This window comes from Elaeis guineensis, chromosome 2, assembly GCF_000442705.2.
Source record: "Elaeis guineensis isolate ETL-2024a chromosome 2, EG11, whole genome shotgun sequence".
Classification (NCBI taxonomy): Eukaryota; Viridiplantae; Streptophyta; class Magnoliopsida; order Arecales; family Arecaceae; genus Elaeis; species Elaeis guineensis.
The window spans coordinates 69,447,804-69,467,896 of record NC_025994.2 but is presented as its reverse complement, the minus strand read 5'-3'; the positions used below and the strand labels follow the sequence as shown (position 1 = coordinate 69,467,896).

Genomic DNA, 20,093 nt, shown 5'->3' with positions numbered 1-20,093 from the left:
TAATTATTAAGATTAAGATTAACAAAAAAAAAGTGAGATCAAATCATCATCTTTATACGGATAGATCTACAATGCAATCTAATGATCATAGATGCTTTGCCGTCCTTTTGAAACCGCATAAACATCCGGCCTCTACAGATATCTACACGAGGTTCTGATCTGATTAAAAGTATCTGATCTCACCGGAATGTTAGCTTTCTTGCAAAGATTCTTCTTCTGATGGTGGATTTCTTTTCTCCTATTGCTAAAAAAATTCTTTTCAAGAATTTTAGCTTTTTCTCTTCGCATATCACGCTTTTCACATGAACGAATCAAGAACTTTTTCAACCTTTCTTGATTTTTTTTTCTCAAAGAAATCTAGTAGTCTCTCTATCTCTTTTCTTTCTTGGCATGTGCCCACCCTCGGGCATGAAACTCTTGCATAAGAGGGTTGGATGGGAAGTCCACTCTTGGATGTGAGATGAGGGTATGGGGCGTCCAACTACTTGGACGTGAGACAAGAGGGTGTGAGGAATGAGAGGCGTGAGAGGAGCTTGTACGCATAATCTCCTTTGGTGTGAGATCTGATCTCTTTTTATAATTGTGGTGAATTCCTTCACATTAGAGTCCTAGTGGAACAAGTCTTTCACATGTCAAATCCTTTGACCGGTCTAAGACTTATGCGAGAAGGACTCTCAGGCATGATCCAATCGGCATGAGGAAATTTTGGGCATTCAATTGTTGGATGCATGCCCACTCTCTTTGGCATGAGAACACATGGGGCATGAGGAATATATGGTGCCAACTCTTGGGGTGAGGAGTCTTCTGTACATTAATCACAGTGATGGATCAAACTTTGATGGATTAACGTTTGATCGTTCAAAGTTAGGAGTCTTATTGCTTTTGAATTTGATTGTGTTAACTCTTTGCTTGTCAAACCTTTAACTTGTCAACCTTTGACATGTCAACCTTTTAACTCAGATTTAAAGTGAGTCTTATCAAATTAAATCCAGCCATCTGATCAGACAATCTCTTATGTGGGTGACCCCATAGATTTTATTCTGTCTAATAGTGAGATATATTATGATCTCCACCCTCAATATCATTGAAACTCTTTTTAATAGGTCAGAATAATTCCAACTCATCCCAATGAGAATCAAAGAGTTCACACAATCAAATTCTAAAGCAGTAGGACTCCTAACTTTGAACAATTAAAGATTGATTCATCAATGTGATTGACATATAGAAGGACTCCTCACCTCAAGAGTTGGCACCATATATTCCTCATGCCCCATGTTTTCTACGCCAGGGAAAGAGGGCGCGCGTCCAAGAGTTGGACGCCCAAGGCTCACACTCAAAATTTCTTCATGCTGATTGGATCATGCCTAAGAGTTCTTGTATAAGTCTTGGACTGATCAAAAGGTTTGACATGTTAAAAACTTATTACACTAGCACTCTAATGTGAAGGAATTCATGACAATTATAAGATGAGACCGGATCTCACACCAAAGAAGATTATGCGTACAAGCTCTCTCTCACACCTCTCATTTCTATGCCCTTTTGTCTCAAGTCCAAATAGTTGGACGCCCCATACCCTCATCTCACGTCCAAGAGTTGGATACCCCATCCAACCCTCATGTGAAAGAGTTTCAAGCTGAAGGGCAGGCACACGCCAAGAAAGAAAAGAGATATAGAGGTTGCTGGATTTTCTTGAGAAGGGAATCAAGAAAGGTTGAAAAAGTTCTTGATCCATTCCTGTGCAAAGTGTGATATGCGAAGAGGAAAGATTGAAATTTTTTAAAAGAATTTTTCAACAATAGGAGAAAAAAATTTGCCATCAGAAGAAGAATCTTTGCAAGAGAGCTAGCACCTCGGTAAAATCAAACACCGATGATTAGATCAAAACCTCATGTGGATACCTGTAGAGGCTGGATGCTTGCGCAGCTTCAAAAAGACTGCAAAAATATCCATGATCATTAGATTGTAGTGTAGATCTACCCACGCAAAGATGATGATTTGATCTTACTTTTTTACTAATCTTTATGTTAATAACTATGAGGGATCCGGATTGATTCTAGATGAGGTCTTGCATATTTAATTAAAAGTCAATTTCATGATTCTTTCCATTATGCATAACAACCCCTTTTCTAAGGGGATGTCCAACAACTTGGATGTGAGACAAGAGGGCATGAGGAATGAGAGGCGTGAGAGAGAGCTTGTATGTATAACCTCCTTTGGTGTGAGATTCTCTTCGAGTGACGAGTCATAGAACCTACAGAATCTATTCAAATAGAGCTAATACATGCACTTCTTCTATCTTATAGATTGAGTAAAATTTTCTATCCTCTTGAGAGATACTTGGATATTTTAATAGAGGATGTAGAGAAAATGTTCCTCATGAAAGATAGAAAACATAGAGATGATCCTAAAACCTACAATGAGATGATGCCAGATATTGACTTCAAGAAGTGGTTGAAAGCCATGAGATCAAAAATTGACTCAATACATTCCAACCAAAAAGTATAGTACCTATTGGATGCAAATGGATTTATAAAAGAAAGATAGGTTCGGATGGAAAGATAGAGACCTATTAGGCAAGGCTCATGGTAAAAATTATTATGAACGTGAATGCATTGATTATCTGGAGACTTTTCATCTGTGGCTATGCTAAAGTTCATCCAGACACTGCTTACTATTGTGGCATATCATGATTATGAGATCTGACAGATAGATATAAAAATGGTCTTCCTAAATAGATATCTTGAGAAAGATATTTATATGAAGCAACCTCTGAATTTCACTTTTAGTAATGAAAGTCACAAGGTATGTAAGCTACAAGATCTATATATAGACTAAAGCAAGCATCTTGGAGTTGGAATACTTATTTCAACGGTATATCAAATCATTTGATTTCATGAAGAATGAAGAGCTATGTATTTATATAAAAATTAGTGGGAGTGCTGTCACATTTCTCATATTGTACATGAATGATATCCTCCTAATTAGGAATGATGTTCCTATGCTGACTTCGTTAAATTATGATTATCTAAAGAATTCTTCATAAAAAATGTAGGAAAGCATCCTATATTCTGGGAATAAAGGTTTATAAAGATAGATCTAAAAGGATGCTAGACCTCTCATAGAAGATGTACATAGAGGAAGTGCTGAAGAGGTTTCACATAAAAAAATCTAAAAGAGGACTTCTACCTTTTAGACATGGGATTCACCTCTCCAATAAGATGTGCCCCAATACATCTGAAGAAATTCAGTGCATCAGTAAGATCCTTTATGCTTCGATTATAGGAAACCTTATGTATGTCATGTTATGTACGTGACATGATATAGCCCTTGTTATGAGTGTCACAAGCAAATATTAGTCGAATCCAGAAGAGAAGCATTATACAGCTATGAAGAACATTCTTAGATACTTGAGAAGGAGTAAAGATATATTCTTAATCTTTGGAGGAAAGGAGTTAAGGGTACAAAGATTTATTGATTCAAACTTTATGTTTGATGTTGATGATAGAAAGTCTACGTCAGGATGTGTGTTCTTATGCAATGGAGGTTTGATGAATTGAAAAAATTGCAAATGATCGATCATTACAGATTTCACAATGAAAGCTGAATACATCGCCACTTTTAAGACTGTTAAGGAAGCCTTCTGATTTAAGAAGTTTGTTATGAAATTGGGTCTAATGTCATCGGATGCCATAACGCTTTATTGTGACAATAATGGCACCATAGCTCTTGCTAAGGAATCCAAATCTCATCAAAAATCCAAACACATAAAGCGATGATTTCACATTATATACGACTACCTCGAAAAAAAATATATCAAGATGCAGAGAATAGGCTCCACGGATAACGTGGCAAACCTATTGACTAAGCTGTTTAGTTAGTAGAAGATTGAAGCCCATCTTGAGAAAATGGGGCTGAGATATGTAGCTGATTGGCTTTAGTGTAAGTGGGAGATTGTTAGATGTATGTCCTACAAGCCAATAAGACCGACACATATATTTATTCGGAGATAATTTTATATTTTAAATTTTTTATTATTAATAAAATTAAATTTTTATTTTTATTCATATAGTATATATGTCCATGAATCATCTAAGAAATTAATAAGATGATGACACATATTTTCAAGAATTGAGAATTTAAGACATGTATCATTGATGATTAATTCCTAAATACTTCTGATCAATGGATCATTATGGAGATGATGATTGATCCGATGAGATTAATGCACAGGTCACTTTCTTTTTGATGGATAGATGAGTCTCGAGCCTACAATGTGGAGATACTAAAGTGAAAGTGCAGATGGTTGTTAGTAAACAAGAATACTAAACGTACCAATACAAGAAGTCACTTGGATGCCTACTCACTCATCAACGACTTACTCGATACTGTAGTAGTGTGACTAGTCTTTTGATTTGCAGTACTTCAGCTATTCGCAATGAAATTACTATAGTTTGACTGTACATATACTCGGTCTCTAACCATATAGATCCTTATGGTATAGGCTAACTGTAGCAGATTTATTATAGGAATAGGATGTGCATCTATATAGATTTCATCGTTCTTGATAGATAAGGGAGTTGGTCCTATATGATTTATGAGTTTAAGTTTAGAAGACCTTAGCTAGAATAGTGTGAATAGTGGAAAAAAATTTTCATCATTTTCACATCAGGAACTCGAGTCGAATAAATTAAACATATGATAGATGATGGGATTTGATAAGTAATTCCATAACCTACATCTAGTTGGGACTCATGATAGAAGGACTGAATCACATATTAATTAGATCTAGAAATTCATTTCATTTTATTTTACTGAAATGTCACTACATACTGTTAGGCATCACTGGTGGATTGTGAGACATCAGAATTATCTTGAAGGTCAATAATTCTCATTAAGATGAGTTAAAATTGTTTCGACCCATTAAAAAAAATTTCAATGATATTGAAGATGAAGATCACAATATATCTCATTACCAAATAGAATAGAATCTATAAAATCAAACACATAAGAGATTATATTTGATCAGATGGCTGGATTTAATTTGCTAGGACTCAGTTTAAATCGGAGTCAAAAGATTGACAAGTCAAAGAGTTGACACAATCAAATCTAAAAGCAGTGGACTTCTAACATTGATCGATCAAAGATTGATCCATCAATGTGATTGACGTATAGAAGGAATCCTCACTCCAAGAGTTGGTGCCATATATTCCTTACGCCTTATGTTTTCTCATGCCAGGGAGAGAGGGAATGCATCCAAGAGTTGGACGCTCAAGACTAACGCCCAAAATTTCTTCATGTTGATTGGATCATGCCTAAGAGTCTTGCATAAGTCTTGGGCTGGTCAAAGGGTTTGACATATCAAAAACTTATTACACTAGGACTCTAATATAAAGGAGTTCACGATAATTATAAGATAAGATAAGATCTCACCCCAAAAGAGGTCATGCATATAAGCTCTCTCTCACGCCTCTCATTCCTCATTCCCTCATTCCTCATGCCCTCTTGTCTCACGTCTAAGTAGTTGGATGCCCCATACCCTCATCTCACATCCTGGAGTTGGATACCCCATCTAACTCTCATGTGAAAAGGTTTCATGCCCAAGGGTGGGCGCATGCCAAGAAAGAAAAGAGATAGAGAGGATGCTGGATTTTTGTAAGAAGGGAATCAAGAAAGATTGAGAAAGTTCTTGATCTATTCATGTGCGAAGCATGATCTATGAACAAAAAAAGTTGAAATCTTTGAGAAAAAGTTTTTAGCAATAGAAGAAAAGAAATCCGCTATCAAAAGGTCTCCGCAAGAGAGCTAGTATTCCAATGAGATCAGATACCCTTGATCAGATCAGAACCTTATGTGGATATCTGTAGAGACCGAATGCTTGTACAGCTTCAAAAAGATTGCAAAGACATCCACGATCATTAGATTGCAGTATAGATCTATCTGCAAAGATGATGATTTGATCTTACTTTCTTTATTAATCTTAATCTTAATAACTTGAGGGATTCAGATTGATTCAAGATGAGATCTCATGAATTTAATTAAAAATTAATTTAATGATTTCTTCCGCTATGCATAACAATCCCTTTTCCAACAGGACGTCCAACAACTTGGACATGACACAAGAGGGCATGAGGAATGAAAGGCATGAAAGAGAGCTTGTACGCATAACCTTCTTTGGCGTGAGATTTGATCTCATCTTATAATTATCGTGAAGTCCTTCACATTAGAGTCCCAGTGCAACAAATTTTTGACATGTTTAACCCGTTGACTAGTTTAAGGCTTATGCAAGGACTCTTGGGTATGATCTAATCAGCGTGAGAAAATTTTGGGTGTTAGTCCTTTCTCCTTGGCTTAGGAAAACATGGAATGTGAGGAATATGCGGTGCCAACTCTTGGGGTGAGAAGTTTTTGTATGTCAATCACATTGATGGATCAAACTTTGACGGATCAATTTTTGATCGTTCAAAGTTAGAAGTCCTACTGCTTTTGGATTTGATTATGTCAACTTTTTAACTTGTCAAATCTTTGACTTATCAACCTTTAATATGTCAACCTTGTGACTCCAATTTAAATCAAGTCCTATCAAATTAAATCCACCCATCTGATTAGATACAATCTCTTATGTGTATCACCCCATAGGTTCTATTCTATTTGAGATATATTCTAATCTCCATCTTCAATATCATTGAAACTCTTTTCAATAGATCGGAACAATTCTAACTCATTCCAATGAGAATTATTGACCATCAAGATAATTTTCATGATCAGGAAATCCACTAATGATCTAGCAACATGTGATTCAGTCCTATCATGAGTCTCGACTAGACAGAGATTATGAAATTACTCATCAAATCCTGTTACCTAGCATACATCTAATTAATTCGACTCGAGTTTTTGATATGAAAATAATGGAAACCCTTTTCTACCATTTACACTATCCTAGCTAAGATTTTTTGAACTCAGTTTCATAAATCATATAGGATCAACTCTCTTATTTACCAAGAATGATAGATTCTATATAGGTGCACACCTTATTCCTATAGTGAACCTTATATAGCCAACATGCACCATAACGATCCATATGGCTAGAAATCAAGTGTATGCATAGTCAAACTATAGTAATCTCATTGTGAATAGTCGAAGTACTACAAATCAAAGGACTAGTCACACTACTGCAGCATCGAGTAAATCACCGATGAGTAGACATCCAAGTAACATCTCGTATTGATCACACTCGGTATCTTTATTCACTAAGAACCACCTACACTCTTACTTTAGTGTCCTCATTGATCTGATCAAATCAATCACATCGAGACTCATCTATCCTTCAAACATGAAGCGACCCATGCATCAATCTTTTCGAATCAATCATCATTCTTGTGATGATTTACTAATTGAGAGTATTAATGAATTAATCACCAATGACACATAACTCAAATTTTCAACTCTTGAGAATATGTGTCATCATCTTTTTTGAACGATTTATGAACATATACACAACATAAATGGAAGTAAAAATCTAATTTTATTAATAATAAAAAATTCAAATATAAAATTATGTTTCAGAATAAATACATGTATCGGTCTGATTGGCTTCTAGGGCATACATCTAATATAAGGTCTAAAATAAGGTTTATGCCAATCCTTAGAGGGTTGTACAGCCTTGAATGGTTGTTAGAAATAGATGATTCTCTTTCATCTCATGATGTACCATGTAGCATAATAAAACTTAGCTCTAGATAGCTACCGCATCATCCATCTTGGTGGCATCATCCATCTTGATGATGGACTTTCCTTCATCTTGCAATGCGATGTGTATCGCATTGAATATGTCTTGTTCATATTTCTGAAATGAAGAAGAGCCGCCAGTCTTCGAGATGGATGATGTGGCAGCTACTTAAGGCTGTATAGCACTCTGCAGTGCAAAACATGCACCGCAAAGATCCAAATCCAAAGAACCATAAAAGCCTCGGTATAAATGACGAGTAGTTATGTTGGTCAAAGCTCCTTATAATTTGCATAACTTTTCAAAAAGAACACTGTCACAAGCTATTTCTATCATAAATGCTTCTATCTACTCCAATCCTTTGATTGCAATAGACGAGTTACCCTTCACTTCTAAATTGGACAATTGTTAGTTATTTGATAACGTAGAGGACAACTGTTATTTCTGATTGAACTACAACAAAGGTGACTTTGATTGAGCAGCCTCCCCACGCCACCCCTCTCCAAAAAAAAATCATAAATTTGAAAAAAAGATGAGTGACAAAACCGAGCATGTCATTTACCCATCCAAGAAACATATCACTGGTGGTAAGGTATTTCTTAGTGAACATTACATAAATTTTCATACTTCTACATATATTATTTGTGCATGCATTGGTTACTTGATTATTTATTTAAACAAATTATGTAGAAAGATATATAGATGAGTGATAGATGATAATGGTAAATATGTCATTTAACAAACAGCACAGTTAGTTATGCTATATTGGAATAAGAATTTCTAGTCAAAAACAAAAATTAAAAAAGAACAGGCGGGAATAACTACACCAATATGCATAACTATTACTGTTTCCAATTTTCTTATCCTAAAAACCAAGTGCAACCCCAAATTCTTACATATCTCACTGCGCCATTTTTTAATTCTCATCCTTCATATCTACATACTGCCTTTTCATTTTCAAATATTCTAGTGTTTAAGTTCATTTATGATCGTCACTTTATCAGAACAAGCACATTAAGCAGGTCTGTCATCAATCTACAAGTCACTTCATAAACACATCCTCAATGAATCTCTTTTCGAAGGGATGTAATATAAGGACAACACTGGAACTGTCTTAGACAAACATAGAAATAAATATCCACTTCAAAGCTTATCAGCCTATATGTAAGGACTTATGCATGCGGGCAAATGTTTAGTCTCACATTGACTATATATTATATAGATTTTAGATGCTTATATAAGATCAAGGAACTTAAATAATATCCTTCAATTAGTCTTTTGGGATGAGGTTCTAGATTGTGACACTATAGGAGTGATTCTTAAACCATAATGGCAGCTAAAAATACAATCATTTCTTACCCAAAAAAAAATACAATCGCTAGAAATAAGGGAATCAAAAGAAAGCCTGCAAGAAAGACATATACCTTTTCTTTTTCCATGGCATAAAAGTAGGCCTGGTTTTTATTCTAACACTCGGAAAGGTTTTAGGTGTGGTATGTGGATCACCTCTCCATGTATCAATTACACACAGGGATTAATCAAATAAATTGAGAACTAGTGCTGCCCTATCCATCAACATTCAAGAAAAAACATAAATAAATAAATAAATCGACAACTGAAGAGGGACTCGAGTGGTCTCTTACTCTGCATCAAAGATTGGGTCCAAAATACATGATGGTGATCCATGTGTCCGGATACAAACCAAATCATATAGGTCTGACCAAACTTGAAATCTTTCAAAGAGAAAATTAGTAAGGCCAAAAATGGTTCTACAATATTCAAATTGCCTATATGAGAGTGTAAAAAATAATAGTACCAACATGACTCGAATCCCTGATGTTTTGAAGGGATTTTACTCTTTAAAATTTCTTATTAAACCTTGATCAGTTATCTGCTGATTATCAAAGGAAAGAGTGCTAATTTTCCTTCCTTGACTATCCCTTTGTCCTGAAGAGAGTGCTAATTTTCCTAACCTCTCTTCGGACTCCGATCCATCACTGTGATTTCCAACCCCACCTTAGCCCAGTTTTTTTTTCCCATTATTTTTTTAATTTATTTATTCTCTTCTCTTCATATGACTTTTGTTTATTTATTTTTTTATTTGTTAAGTTTAAATTATCCCCCTCTCACAACCGGGGAAGTTTGAGAGAGGAAGTTGAGATTCTAAGAAAAGTGGGTTCCTTTCAAAAGCTATTCTTGTGCATCTACAATTGAATTTATCATGCAAGAAAATAAACAAATCACATCATATATGGAAAAATTAATTCATGATTATAGAGTTAAAAACAAAGAAAAACAACATATTTCTCAAATCCTATCCCAAAAGTCGGAAAAAAAAAAAAAAAAAAGGCGAATGGTACCCAAAGAAAAGCATATACTTATAAAGAGAAACATAGACCACCACCAAATACCTGTGAGATCGTTCTCTGATTTCTGCAAGAAAGACGGCTCCTTCATCCGCCTATCAATCCGGCTCCTGCTGAAGGGCTCGAGCTTCGGTATGGAGGCGTTGCTCCTCTGCGCGTTGCAGACCACGCTCGGTCTCACCGTCCGACCCAGCGAGACATCGACGGCGGCGGGCTCCAATAAAAAACTCGAAGCAAAAGAGGGAGATGGAGACGGGATAGCGACGGATCTCAGCATTTCTCTTGCCTTCCGCTCGTATCACACAAGGATTTGGTCCTTCTTCTTCCAGCTCCGTTTCCGGGCCAATGGAAGCTCCGATTGGAACTTTATACACGGTTAGCGGGAGACCGGGGATAAAACGGATAAGATTCAGAGATAATTATTATTTCTTTATATTATAACTCTGAATGACTATAGAAAGCGACCCCAAATTATGACGCTCGTCTCGCATCGGTGACGTGGCATCAGATTTTAATTAAAAAGGGCCTTCTGGAATAGGTGCAGCTAGAGATATTTTTCGATTAGTGCCGATATCTGGGCCGCTGATTCGCGAAGGGGATGGAAGAAGCCGGACGATGAGGAAAACTGCAGACGTCGTTATCGTTTTTTATTTTTTTTTTATGCCGGCACGAGGATTCATACATCCGGCGCCCGGAGAATCCTTTATCTCAACTGCGTGGTGCATTAGGAATCGTGTTGAGGCATTACGCATATCTTATCCGTTAATAAGCGCCGTCACGTTGAGACGTTAGTTTGGTTGATCGGTGACGTCATGAACGAGCGGACTGGATGGATCCGATCGAGGAAAAGCGGATAGCTACTGTAGATCATGTGTTCGCTTAGAAAATTATGTGTATCTATTTGGAGAAGAGGTTTGTCTGAGTTGTAGATATTTTGGCATAAAGAAAGATTTTTTGTAACGTCCCAATCCACTTGGACCACCTCGCCCCTTTTCTTTTCCTTTGTTTTTTTAATTGTTGGTCGCTTCTAGGCTTCAATGGTGCCGTGGGTCCATTAAATGACGGGCCCATGCATCAGTCGGCCTTACCATGAAGTTAATCCGCATGTAATGATTCATTGTATGTATGACGGGGACCGAGGATTTTATTATAGCAATAATCCCAAGATCTTGATTTATCTTGCTATAAGAAACTTACCCTCAAATAGCAGAAAATTTTGATCTATTTTTATCTCAGTTGATATTAAATTAACTAATAAATTTCTACATTAATATCCAGTAATAGTTTTAGATTATTATATCCATAGAGATTTCAATTTTTTATGAAGTATATCAGTTGGTATCTCGATGCATCTTGAACATATATATCTCGATATTGATACGTTCTCCAGCTGTAAAAAGCTAATATCTCAACTTTTAGGAGGATTGAAAATCTTCATGCAAACTCATAGGTGCTATTGGAGCAAGAAGGAAAACTTAGTATAAAGCAAAATTACAAGCATTATGCTGTAATAATTAGCAACAAACAAGTAAATAAATCATTGATGCTAAGAATTGAAGGGTCTCTTGCTTTTGTAGTGGTCCCTGCAACTATGATCACTGTTGGAATATGGGATCTGATCCACCCAAGATACAAGTAACCATCCAACCCAATTTGAAAAAAAAAAAAAAAAAGTGCAAGGAAGAGATATATACATTTCGAAAAAAAAAGAAAAGAAAGAGAACTCTCATCATTTTCTAAAATTCAAGAGATTTCCTCTGTTACTTTATTATTTTTCAGAAGTTCTTAGACTATAAAAAATTAGTATTTTTATATTGATCACACCACAGGCTAGTCGATAAAGTAGTTGAGATCCATTTGAGCCAAAAACCTATAAATTAAGATTTAATTTAGAGTTTTAATTTCATTCGTTATTAGTATTAGAGCAATTTAGACTGTTTTCTCACATGATTTAGTGTATTTATAACTGATTATTGAATAATTTTTGTGATTAATTGGTTTTTGTATATAATTTTGCACTATAGATTGAAAATTTGTTTTTTACTATACATTATGAATTAGGATAATTTTTTGTATAGAAATAGTCTATAATTTATGGTTTATACTTGAAAACTTTTATAGTAATCGGACAAGCCGTTTGAGAGAAATTATGATTTTAAATTTTCTAAAACCATAAATTTAAAGGGGTATGATTAAAAATTGGTTCAGTTTCAGATTTTGAAATTTATATGATTGAAAAACAAATGTCAAGAGCTTTAAATCCTTTTATAATTTGAAATTTTTGGACATTAGTAGTGGGAGATATTAAAGATTAAAAATAAGGGACTAAAATAAATAAAATTTGAAAACATTGGGGGTTTTTCTAAGGTGGAAGAAGAGAGCCCATTGTGAGAAAGCTCTTTCCACTTAATAAAAAAATTGATGGCTCTTCCCACTTAATAAAAAAACTCAAATCAAAGAAGAAAGCCCTTGGTGGGAAGGTTATTTCATAAAAAATAAAAAAATAAAAAAAATAAAAAGATACTTAAATATAACGGAAGTAGAATAGAAAAGATTTTGTGTTTAGACTTGTATCTTGATGTTTGGATGCCTATATCATATATTTTTAGATATTTTATTTTTTTTTATTTGTTGCCTATATCATATATTTTTAGATATTTTATTTTTTTTTATTTTTATAGAAAAAATGATAATTGTGTGCGGATGCCCATAGCCATAAAAATGTTAGAACAGCAAGCACGAGTTAGAAAAATAGTGAGATAATTAAATGAATATAGAATGGAACATAATATTGATATGATTGAGCTTGTAAAGATAATCAATGAAAAGATATAAAATATTATTTTTACAGGATATATTATAAATGAGGATCAAAAATTCTTAATATTATGAGCTACTATATCTGACCTTTGATAACATCTGTTAGATCATTTTTGAGGATGACCTAGACTATATAAAACATATTCTTTTAGCTAGTGAAAGCTTTTGTGGAAGAGTATATGATAAACAATATCATCATATCAGCAACCCTCTTATTAAGCCCCAATTTTTATCATCATGGATCTATTGACTTAGGCACTTTATGCCTACCAAAAGTAGCACCTAGATGTGTCCTTAGAGAAATTGATGAATCTATACATAAGAGAATTCGATACTTTCATCGTTATTCTTTATGTTAGAAATATATTTATTATAAATATTTTATTTACTATTTTAATGCACACTTGATATATAAATAGATGGATGTTATTTTTCATGTATGAAATTTCATCTATTATTTAGCATACAACCTTAAATTTGAACACATATATTGCATTTATTATTAATTTTGGTGTATGTTTATTTCAAATAGGAGTTTTAGATGACTTGAATACTTGTAATGTTTTTCATCTAGAATGGATATTTTGCCATAATGGGACTAAGCTTATGATAATTGAAACATTAGAATAATAGATGATGATTGAGAACATACTGAACTTTTGACTCTGTGCCTTGTGTTAAATTATGATAAATTTATTTTGTATTATTAGCAAAATCAAATGTATGCTGTGTTTGGGTATTGACATTATACATGTATGTCTCTTTGTATTAGATTTTTCATGATATCGAAAAATACTATTGCTGATTTGAACAAAGGTGCAAAGCTAGAGAGTGACAATTATAATATTTGGCATGCAAAAATTCAATGTGCTTGAGGAATAAGAAGCCTTAGAGGCTATACACTACAAAATGATAGACCCTGGTGAGGATAATTCTACTCAAACTAGAAGAGGCCAAGAGGCATATTGAGCTTAGAAAAAGATGGATTCTATAGCTCTATAAATACCTGCTATATGAGTACAAGCAGTATTTGACTGCTTATGCCATGCGGCATGCCTTAAGGCAAAGTTTGGATGCATATTAGTGACCAAACTGAAGTAGCTAACAATCAACTTTGACACTTACAAGAAGCGTCCCAATCATATAATTCAGCAATACCTAAGGAAGATGTCAAATATGATTATCGAGTTAAAGTCAGCTAGCCATTTTCTCTTTGATAAGTAGTAAGTGCAAGCTATGATTTATTCTCTTCTTGATAACTGAGAGCATATGAAGGTTAATCTGACCCATAATGAAAGCATCATGACTTGCACTGATATTGTTTATCATATGAAACTCGAAGATGAGCATCTTATAGCAGTGAGACTTCCTGGACAAGCCTTTATGGCCAAGTCTAGCTCTCAAAGAGATTCATGCTCTGAATGCAAAAGGCATTGAAACAGAAAAGGGAAGGAAGATGGACTTGCACCTAAGAAGAATATGACCAATAGCAAGAAGAAGGGTAAGTAGTTTGAAAAAAAGAAAGATAAGGTCAAGATGAAGTATTACACTTGTAGCACATTGAGTCATTTTGCTCGGAGTGCTTTGAGCAAAAGGAGATAACACCTAATCTTGTTTCTCAATGTGATATGTATATTTGTAGCTCAATATTACTTACTGAATCTTATCCTTTATGAATTATAGACTCAAAGCCATAGATTATGTAGCTAGAGATTGAAGAGCATTTATAGAGTATTGTTGAATCCCAATTAGAGCAAGAAGAATTTAAGTGAGAAATAATGCTAAAATTGAGGTCAAAAGAATTGGCACTTGCAAATTAGATTTACGTGGTAGCTGATCTTTGCTCCTACATGATGTCCTATATACACTCAAGATTCGATAAAACTTAGTCTCTGTAGTTGTTCTTTTAGGTTTAGATTTTAGTTTGAATTTTAGGTCAATGGTATGGACTTATTTAATGATACTATTTACTATGGCTATGGTTATGGTTATATAATGAATGATTTTATTGTTATCGATGTTGAACACTATATGTGTAATTATGATAATAGTTGTTTTTCATTACATTTTTTTACTAGCAATAGTAATGTGGATATGAATATTTGGCATACTAAATTAGGCCATATTAGATAAGATCAAAATAGATTAGGAAGAGAAGGCCCATTGGTGTCACTTTCCAAAGTGGGAATGCCCATTTGTGAGCATTGTTTAGTTGAAAAAAGAACTAGAAAACCATTGGGTAAAGCAATTGAGCCAAATTTTCATTGCAATTGATACATTCTGATATCATGGTCCAATAAGTATAAGAACAAGATGAGGGGCTTCATATTTTATTACATTTATAGATAAGTTCATGCGTTATGATCATGTCTATCTGATTTCTCATGAGTCTGAAGTACTACAGTGTTTTAGACAATATATGAATGAAGTAGAGAATCAGTTAGAAAAGAACATAAAGACCTTAAAAAATGATCGAGGGCATAAATATCTATCCAAACAATTTAAGGAGTTATGTAATGATAAATGAATAAGTATTCTTAGCATTTCTCAGTAAAATGGGTTGTCGAGAGAGGGAATAAAATTTTTTTGGAAGTAGTTAGATCTATGATGGCATAAATAAACCTATCAATCTCCTATCAGGGAGATGCATTAGTGACTGCTATCTATATACTTAACCATATATCCTCGAAATCAGTCCCTTCCACACCTTATGAACTATGAATGGGTAGAAAACCTAACCTAAGTCATTTAAGACCTTGGGGGTCTGTTGCCTATATTCATGATCCTTCTGATCAATATGAAGAATTGGATCCAAGAAGAAAGAAATGTATCTTTATTAGATACTTAGAATATTTGAAAGGTTATGTATTCCTAGGTGAACAGGAAGATGGAAGCGTGACTGAAATTGAATCATGAGATGTCACTTTCTTTGGAATGATTTCCTAAGCCAGGTGAGATTGACAGAAAAATTACTTTATATGAAACGGAGGAAGATAATGTTAATCTTTGACAAATTGAAATACAAGAAGAGATATATCGGCCTCAAGAATTGAGTGGGAGTGATAGAATAAATGAATTTGTTCCATAAGAATTTGAATTATGGAGAAGCAATCATAAGAGTATACCCAATTATTGCTTTAAAATTGAAGAGGAAGCTTTATTAATCACTCCATAAGATAGTGATGAATCTAATATAATTTATGATGAGGCTCTATCTGTTGGATGTATGCCCTAGAAGTCAATCTTGGCTGACACATTTCATATCTCTAGGACATGATTTTGTATTTATTTGGTAGTTATATTACCATTCATATCTATGTGTTCATGAATAATCCAAGAGATTAACAAGATGATAACACATATTCTCAAAGAGTTGAGAATTTGATACATATGTCATTAATGGTTGATTCCTAAATTGCTCCTGGTTATAGGATCATCATGGAGATAGTAATTGATACGGATAGATCAATGCACGGATCACTTACTTCGGATAGATGGATCTCGAGTCTGCAGTGTAGAGACACTGGAGCGAGAGTGCAGGTGGTTGTTAGAGAATAACTAGTATTGAGCGTAACCAACATGAGAAGTTATATGGATGTCTGCTCATTCGTTAGTAACTTTTTTGATGCTGTAGTTGTATGACTGGTCCTTTGATCTGAGATGACACTACTGCTCACAGTGAGATTGCTGGAGTTTGATTGACACATCAACATGGATCTCAAGGAGCTCTTATAGTGGATGTTGGCGACAGTTGATCCACTATAGGAGTGGGATGTGTATCAAGATGTGATCTATCAATCCTAGCAGAAGAAAGTATCCTATGAGATTTAAAAGACTGAGTCTTTAAGTCTATGGCCATAGTAGTGTGATTGATGAAAAAGAATTTTCATAGAATCACATATGAACTTAAGATGATTGAATCTATCATATGATCGATGTTGAGGTTTGATGATTTATCCACGATCTGCCATCTAGTCGAAACTCACGAGAGAGAGACTGAATCACACGTTAACTACAACTAGATGTTCATTTCAGTTCTACTGAATTGCCACTATATACTGCTAGGTGTCACTAGTGGATTGTGAAAGCTCACTAGGGTTGTTCTGGATCGACAATCCTTGTTGAGTTAGAGTAAAATTATTCCGATCCATTGAAAAGAGTTTCAATGATACGATGATAGAGATAATTGTATGTCTCACTACTAGATAGAATTGAACCTATGAAGTCACACAACAAAGGAATTAGGCTTGCATTAAGTAATTGAGCTTATGAAGTGTCAATTGGGTTTACAGAAACCCATTGGGTTTACAGAAACCCATTGGGTTCATGATAACTTGCTAGCACATGGTTGGACCCAATTTCTATTTTCGTTGGGATTACTTATTTGATAAGTTAATTCTAATTTAATTACCTACTAATAACCTACATGAATAAGATTCATGAGACTTCAATTATTGGGTGTCTAAGGTTATGGATCATATAAATTAAGGCTGCATGTCTCTTATGAATCTCCTTGATAGTTATTATGGGGTGCCATCTTGATTTGATCAATTTAGGTGTGTCTATTGATTAGAGGACTTTTTATTTTCATATGGAGCATTTCTTGAGTGTATTTTGGGGTGTCTAATTATGGGTGCAAGGGCTTCAATTGTTGACGCCTAATAGACTTTCTAATGTAAGTTGGATAACTTAAGTTAATAGAAGTCCTAATGCAAGTAGGACTTGTACTATGAGATTGAATATGATTCAATCCTTATATCTATTTAAAGGGACCTTCTTTAAGATCCCTAGAACATCAAAACCAACAGCTCCTCATATCCAAAGGCTCTCTCCACACCCTCTCTTCCTCTCTCTTTCTCTCTTCTTGGGTATTCTATACACTCCTTCCTTGGGACACACATCCCAAAGAGTTCCATGCCCAAAAAAGTTTGGATGCCTCTTCCTTACTGATTTCTAACATTTGGTAGCAGCACATAGTAAGAAAAAACTCTAGAGAAGAGGAGAAGAAGAAGATCAAGTAGAAAGATCAAATATTGATAGCGATCCAGGCTTTGTTCAGATTTAGCAGGCTGAATTTTAGAGAACCAAAATTCAGATTAAAGAGGACTATTCTAGATTGATCATGAGTGGATACTCATAGAGGTCAGATACTTATGCGACTAAAAGAGAGAACCTCTTCTCTTTCAGATCTAGTTTTGAAAAAAGAGATTGAGAAATAGGTATGTGATTTGATCACAATCTGAATTTCAGCATATATCAATTTCAGCATATGAAATAGATTATGTGATTTTATATTTTTATGCATGTAAAATTAAGATTAAAATTATTTTAATCTTATTCTCTGCTATGGTATTTAGAAAATAAAATTTTTGAAACACACATGCATTCATCAAACCCCAAAATCTAACAGTGGTATCAGAGCCACAGATTTTCATATGCTGAATTTTAATATACATATTTTTAAAAAAATTTTAAAATTAATTTTTTCTTGATACATGAGATATATGAATGGATCTTCAAATCTAAAATTTGATTTTAGATTTAATTCTAGAATATATAGTTGATATGTTGATGTATGCATAGATTTGAAAATTGATCTAGAAAGAGTTCTAGTTCACGTGAAATAGATACATGCATGAAACCTAAATTTTTTGTGATCTAAATTTTGATTCATATGTATGATATATGATTGCATATTTAGATCATAAATTTAGCTTTAATCTGATCTATGATTAGTATATAAGATATATGATATCATGTTTAGATCTGAAATTTTGTTTAAGATCTGATTTTACATGCATATATGTGATATATGTTTGTATGTCAGAACTTCAAAATTATTTTCATATTTTAATGCTTACTTTCATGCAAAGTATTTAGATCTAAAATATAATTTTAGAATCTAAAATTTGTGTTTGTGTATGAGGGTTTTGATTATGGAAAAATTAAAAATTAGGTCATATAATAGGATTACATCTATGACTTTTGATTTGGAACATATGGGTCTAATTTGATTAAGTAATTGGCTAAACCAAGTTAAGTGTTGAATTGAGTTAGATTAATTAAGTTAATGATCATACAATTATTGTTGATCAAATCAATTGAATCCCATATGTAGAATCGATTAACCTAAGGATCTAATTTGGCTTGTTGATTTGAGCCCGATTCACTTAAGCTAACCAATTCTGATCAATTATCCAATTGATATCTCAGATAAATAATTGAAAGATAATTTTTTAATTAGTTTTATTTGCTTATCTGATCAATTTATTCTAAAGAAAGCAACGGGGGGACCCCCACTAATCTCCACTTACCTGGATAATTTGAAAGATTTAGTCACAAATATGGTTGCTTGGTGGTTTGATTTAGCTCATGCTAATTACATCAATCATGTGATGACTGATTAGATGAGACCTAAATCTAAATCTCTCTACAAAATATTAAGTCCAAGGTCTTCCATCGTTGTAGATGTGCGGGCGTGCTACCGGTGTTGATTGTTCTCGACTGGTCACAGTGGTTCAGTTGCATCGAAAATATGTAACCATTTTATTAGTAAAAAATTACTATGGGATAAAGATGAGGTTGGGCCCAATAATTGTTAGGTGATGGACCCAATGATGACTTTACACCTGCTTGTGAATGGTGGGTCTGACTTAACTAAGAAGTACGGGCAATAACTGTTAGGTGAGCCCACATGACTTAGAGACCAAGTGGCTGCAATATGCTTAGAGAAGCATCTGGGTAAAGAGTTGTCCATGCATCGATGTTTATTCGATTTATCAATAACTGTTAGGTGAGATGCACAGTATCGGTGGGACCGCAGCACCCATTAGAAATCTAATTATCGCATTAGAATTTTTGTTTCTGCATCCGGAGAGTGTGGAAGTTCTGATAAAATAGTGAGAGTCTCTTTTTGCATCTAAAAATTTTAGAATAAAATTATAAAATAAATATAAATATTCAAATAGAATCTTTACTCTCTGCTGTTCATTGTGTCAGCTTCCAACTCTCTAGCTTGAATCTTAGATATCAATCGATTAACCGAAATCGAGTACATAGACTAGCTTACAAACTTAAGAATTATTCTTAATTTTAGAAAATTAAGTAATATTCTCTATCAGATTATTCTAATGTTAACAATCCGTCCAATCCATAGTCAACGAGCTATACTTGACGAGTGGATG

At 34.1% G+C, this 20,093-nt stretch overlaps 1 protein-coding gene across 1 annotated transcript in view; it reads right to left on the bottom strand.

Moving 5' to 3' along the window:
* LOC105035104 (CCG-binding protein 1) overlaps positions 1-10,474 on the bottom strand; it is an 11,854-nt gene extending 1,380 nt beyond the window's left edge. The window contains exon 1 of the mRNA XM_010910519.4: positions 10,135-10,474. Within this exon, the coding sequence (XP_010908821.1) occupies positions 10,135-10,366 (232 nt within the window). The 5' untranslated portion in view covers positions 10,367-10,474. The remainder of the gene's footprint in view (positions 1-10,134) is intronic.
* Positions 10,475-20,093: the final 9,619 nt, after the last annotated feature.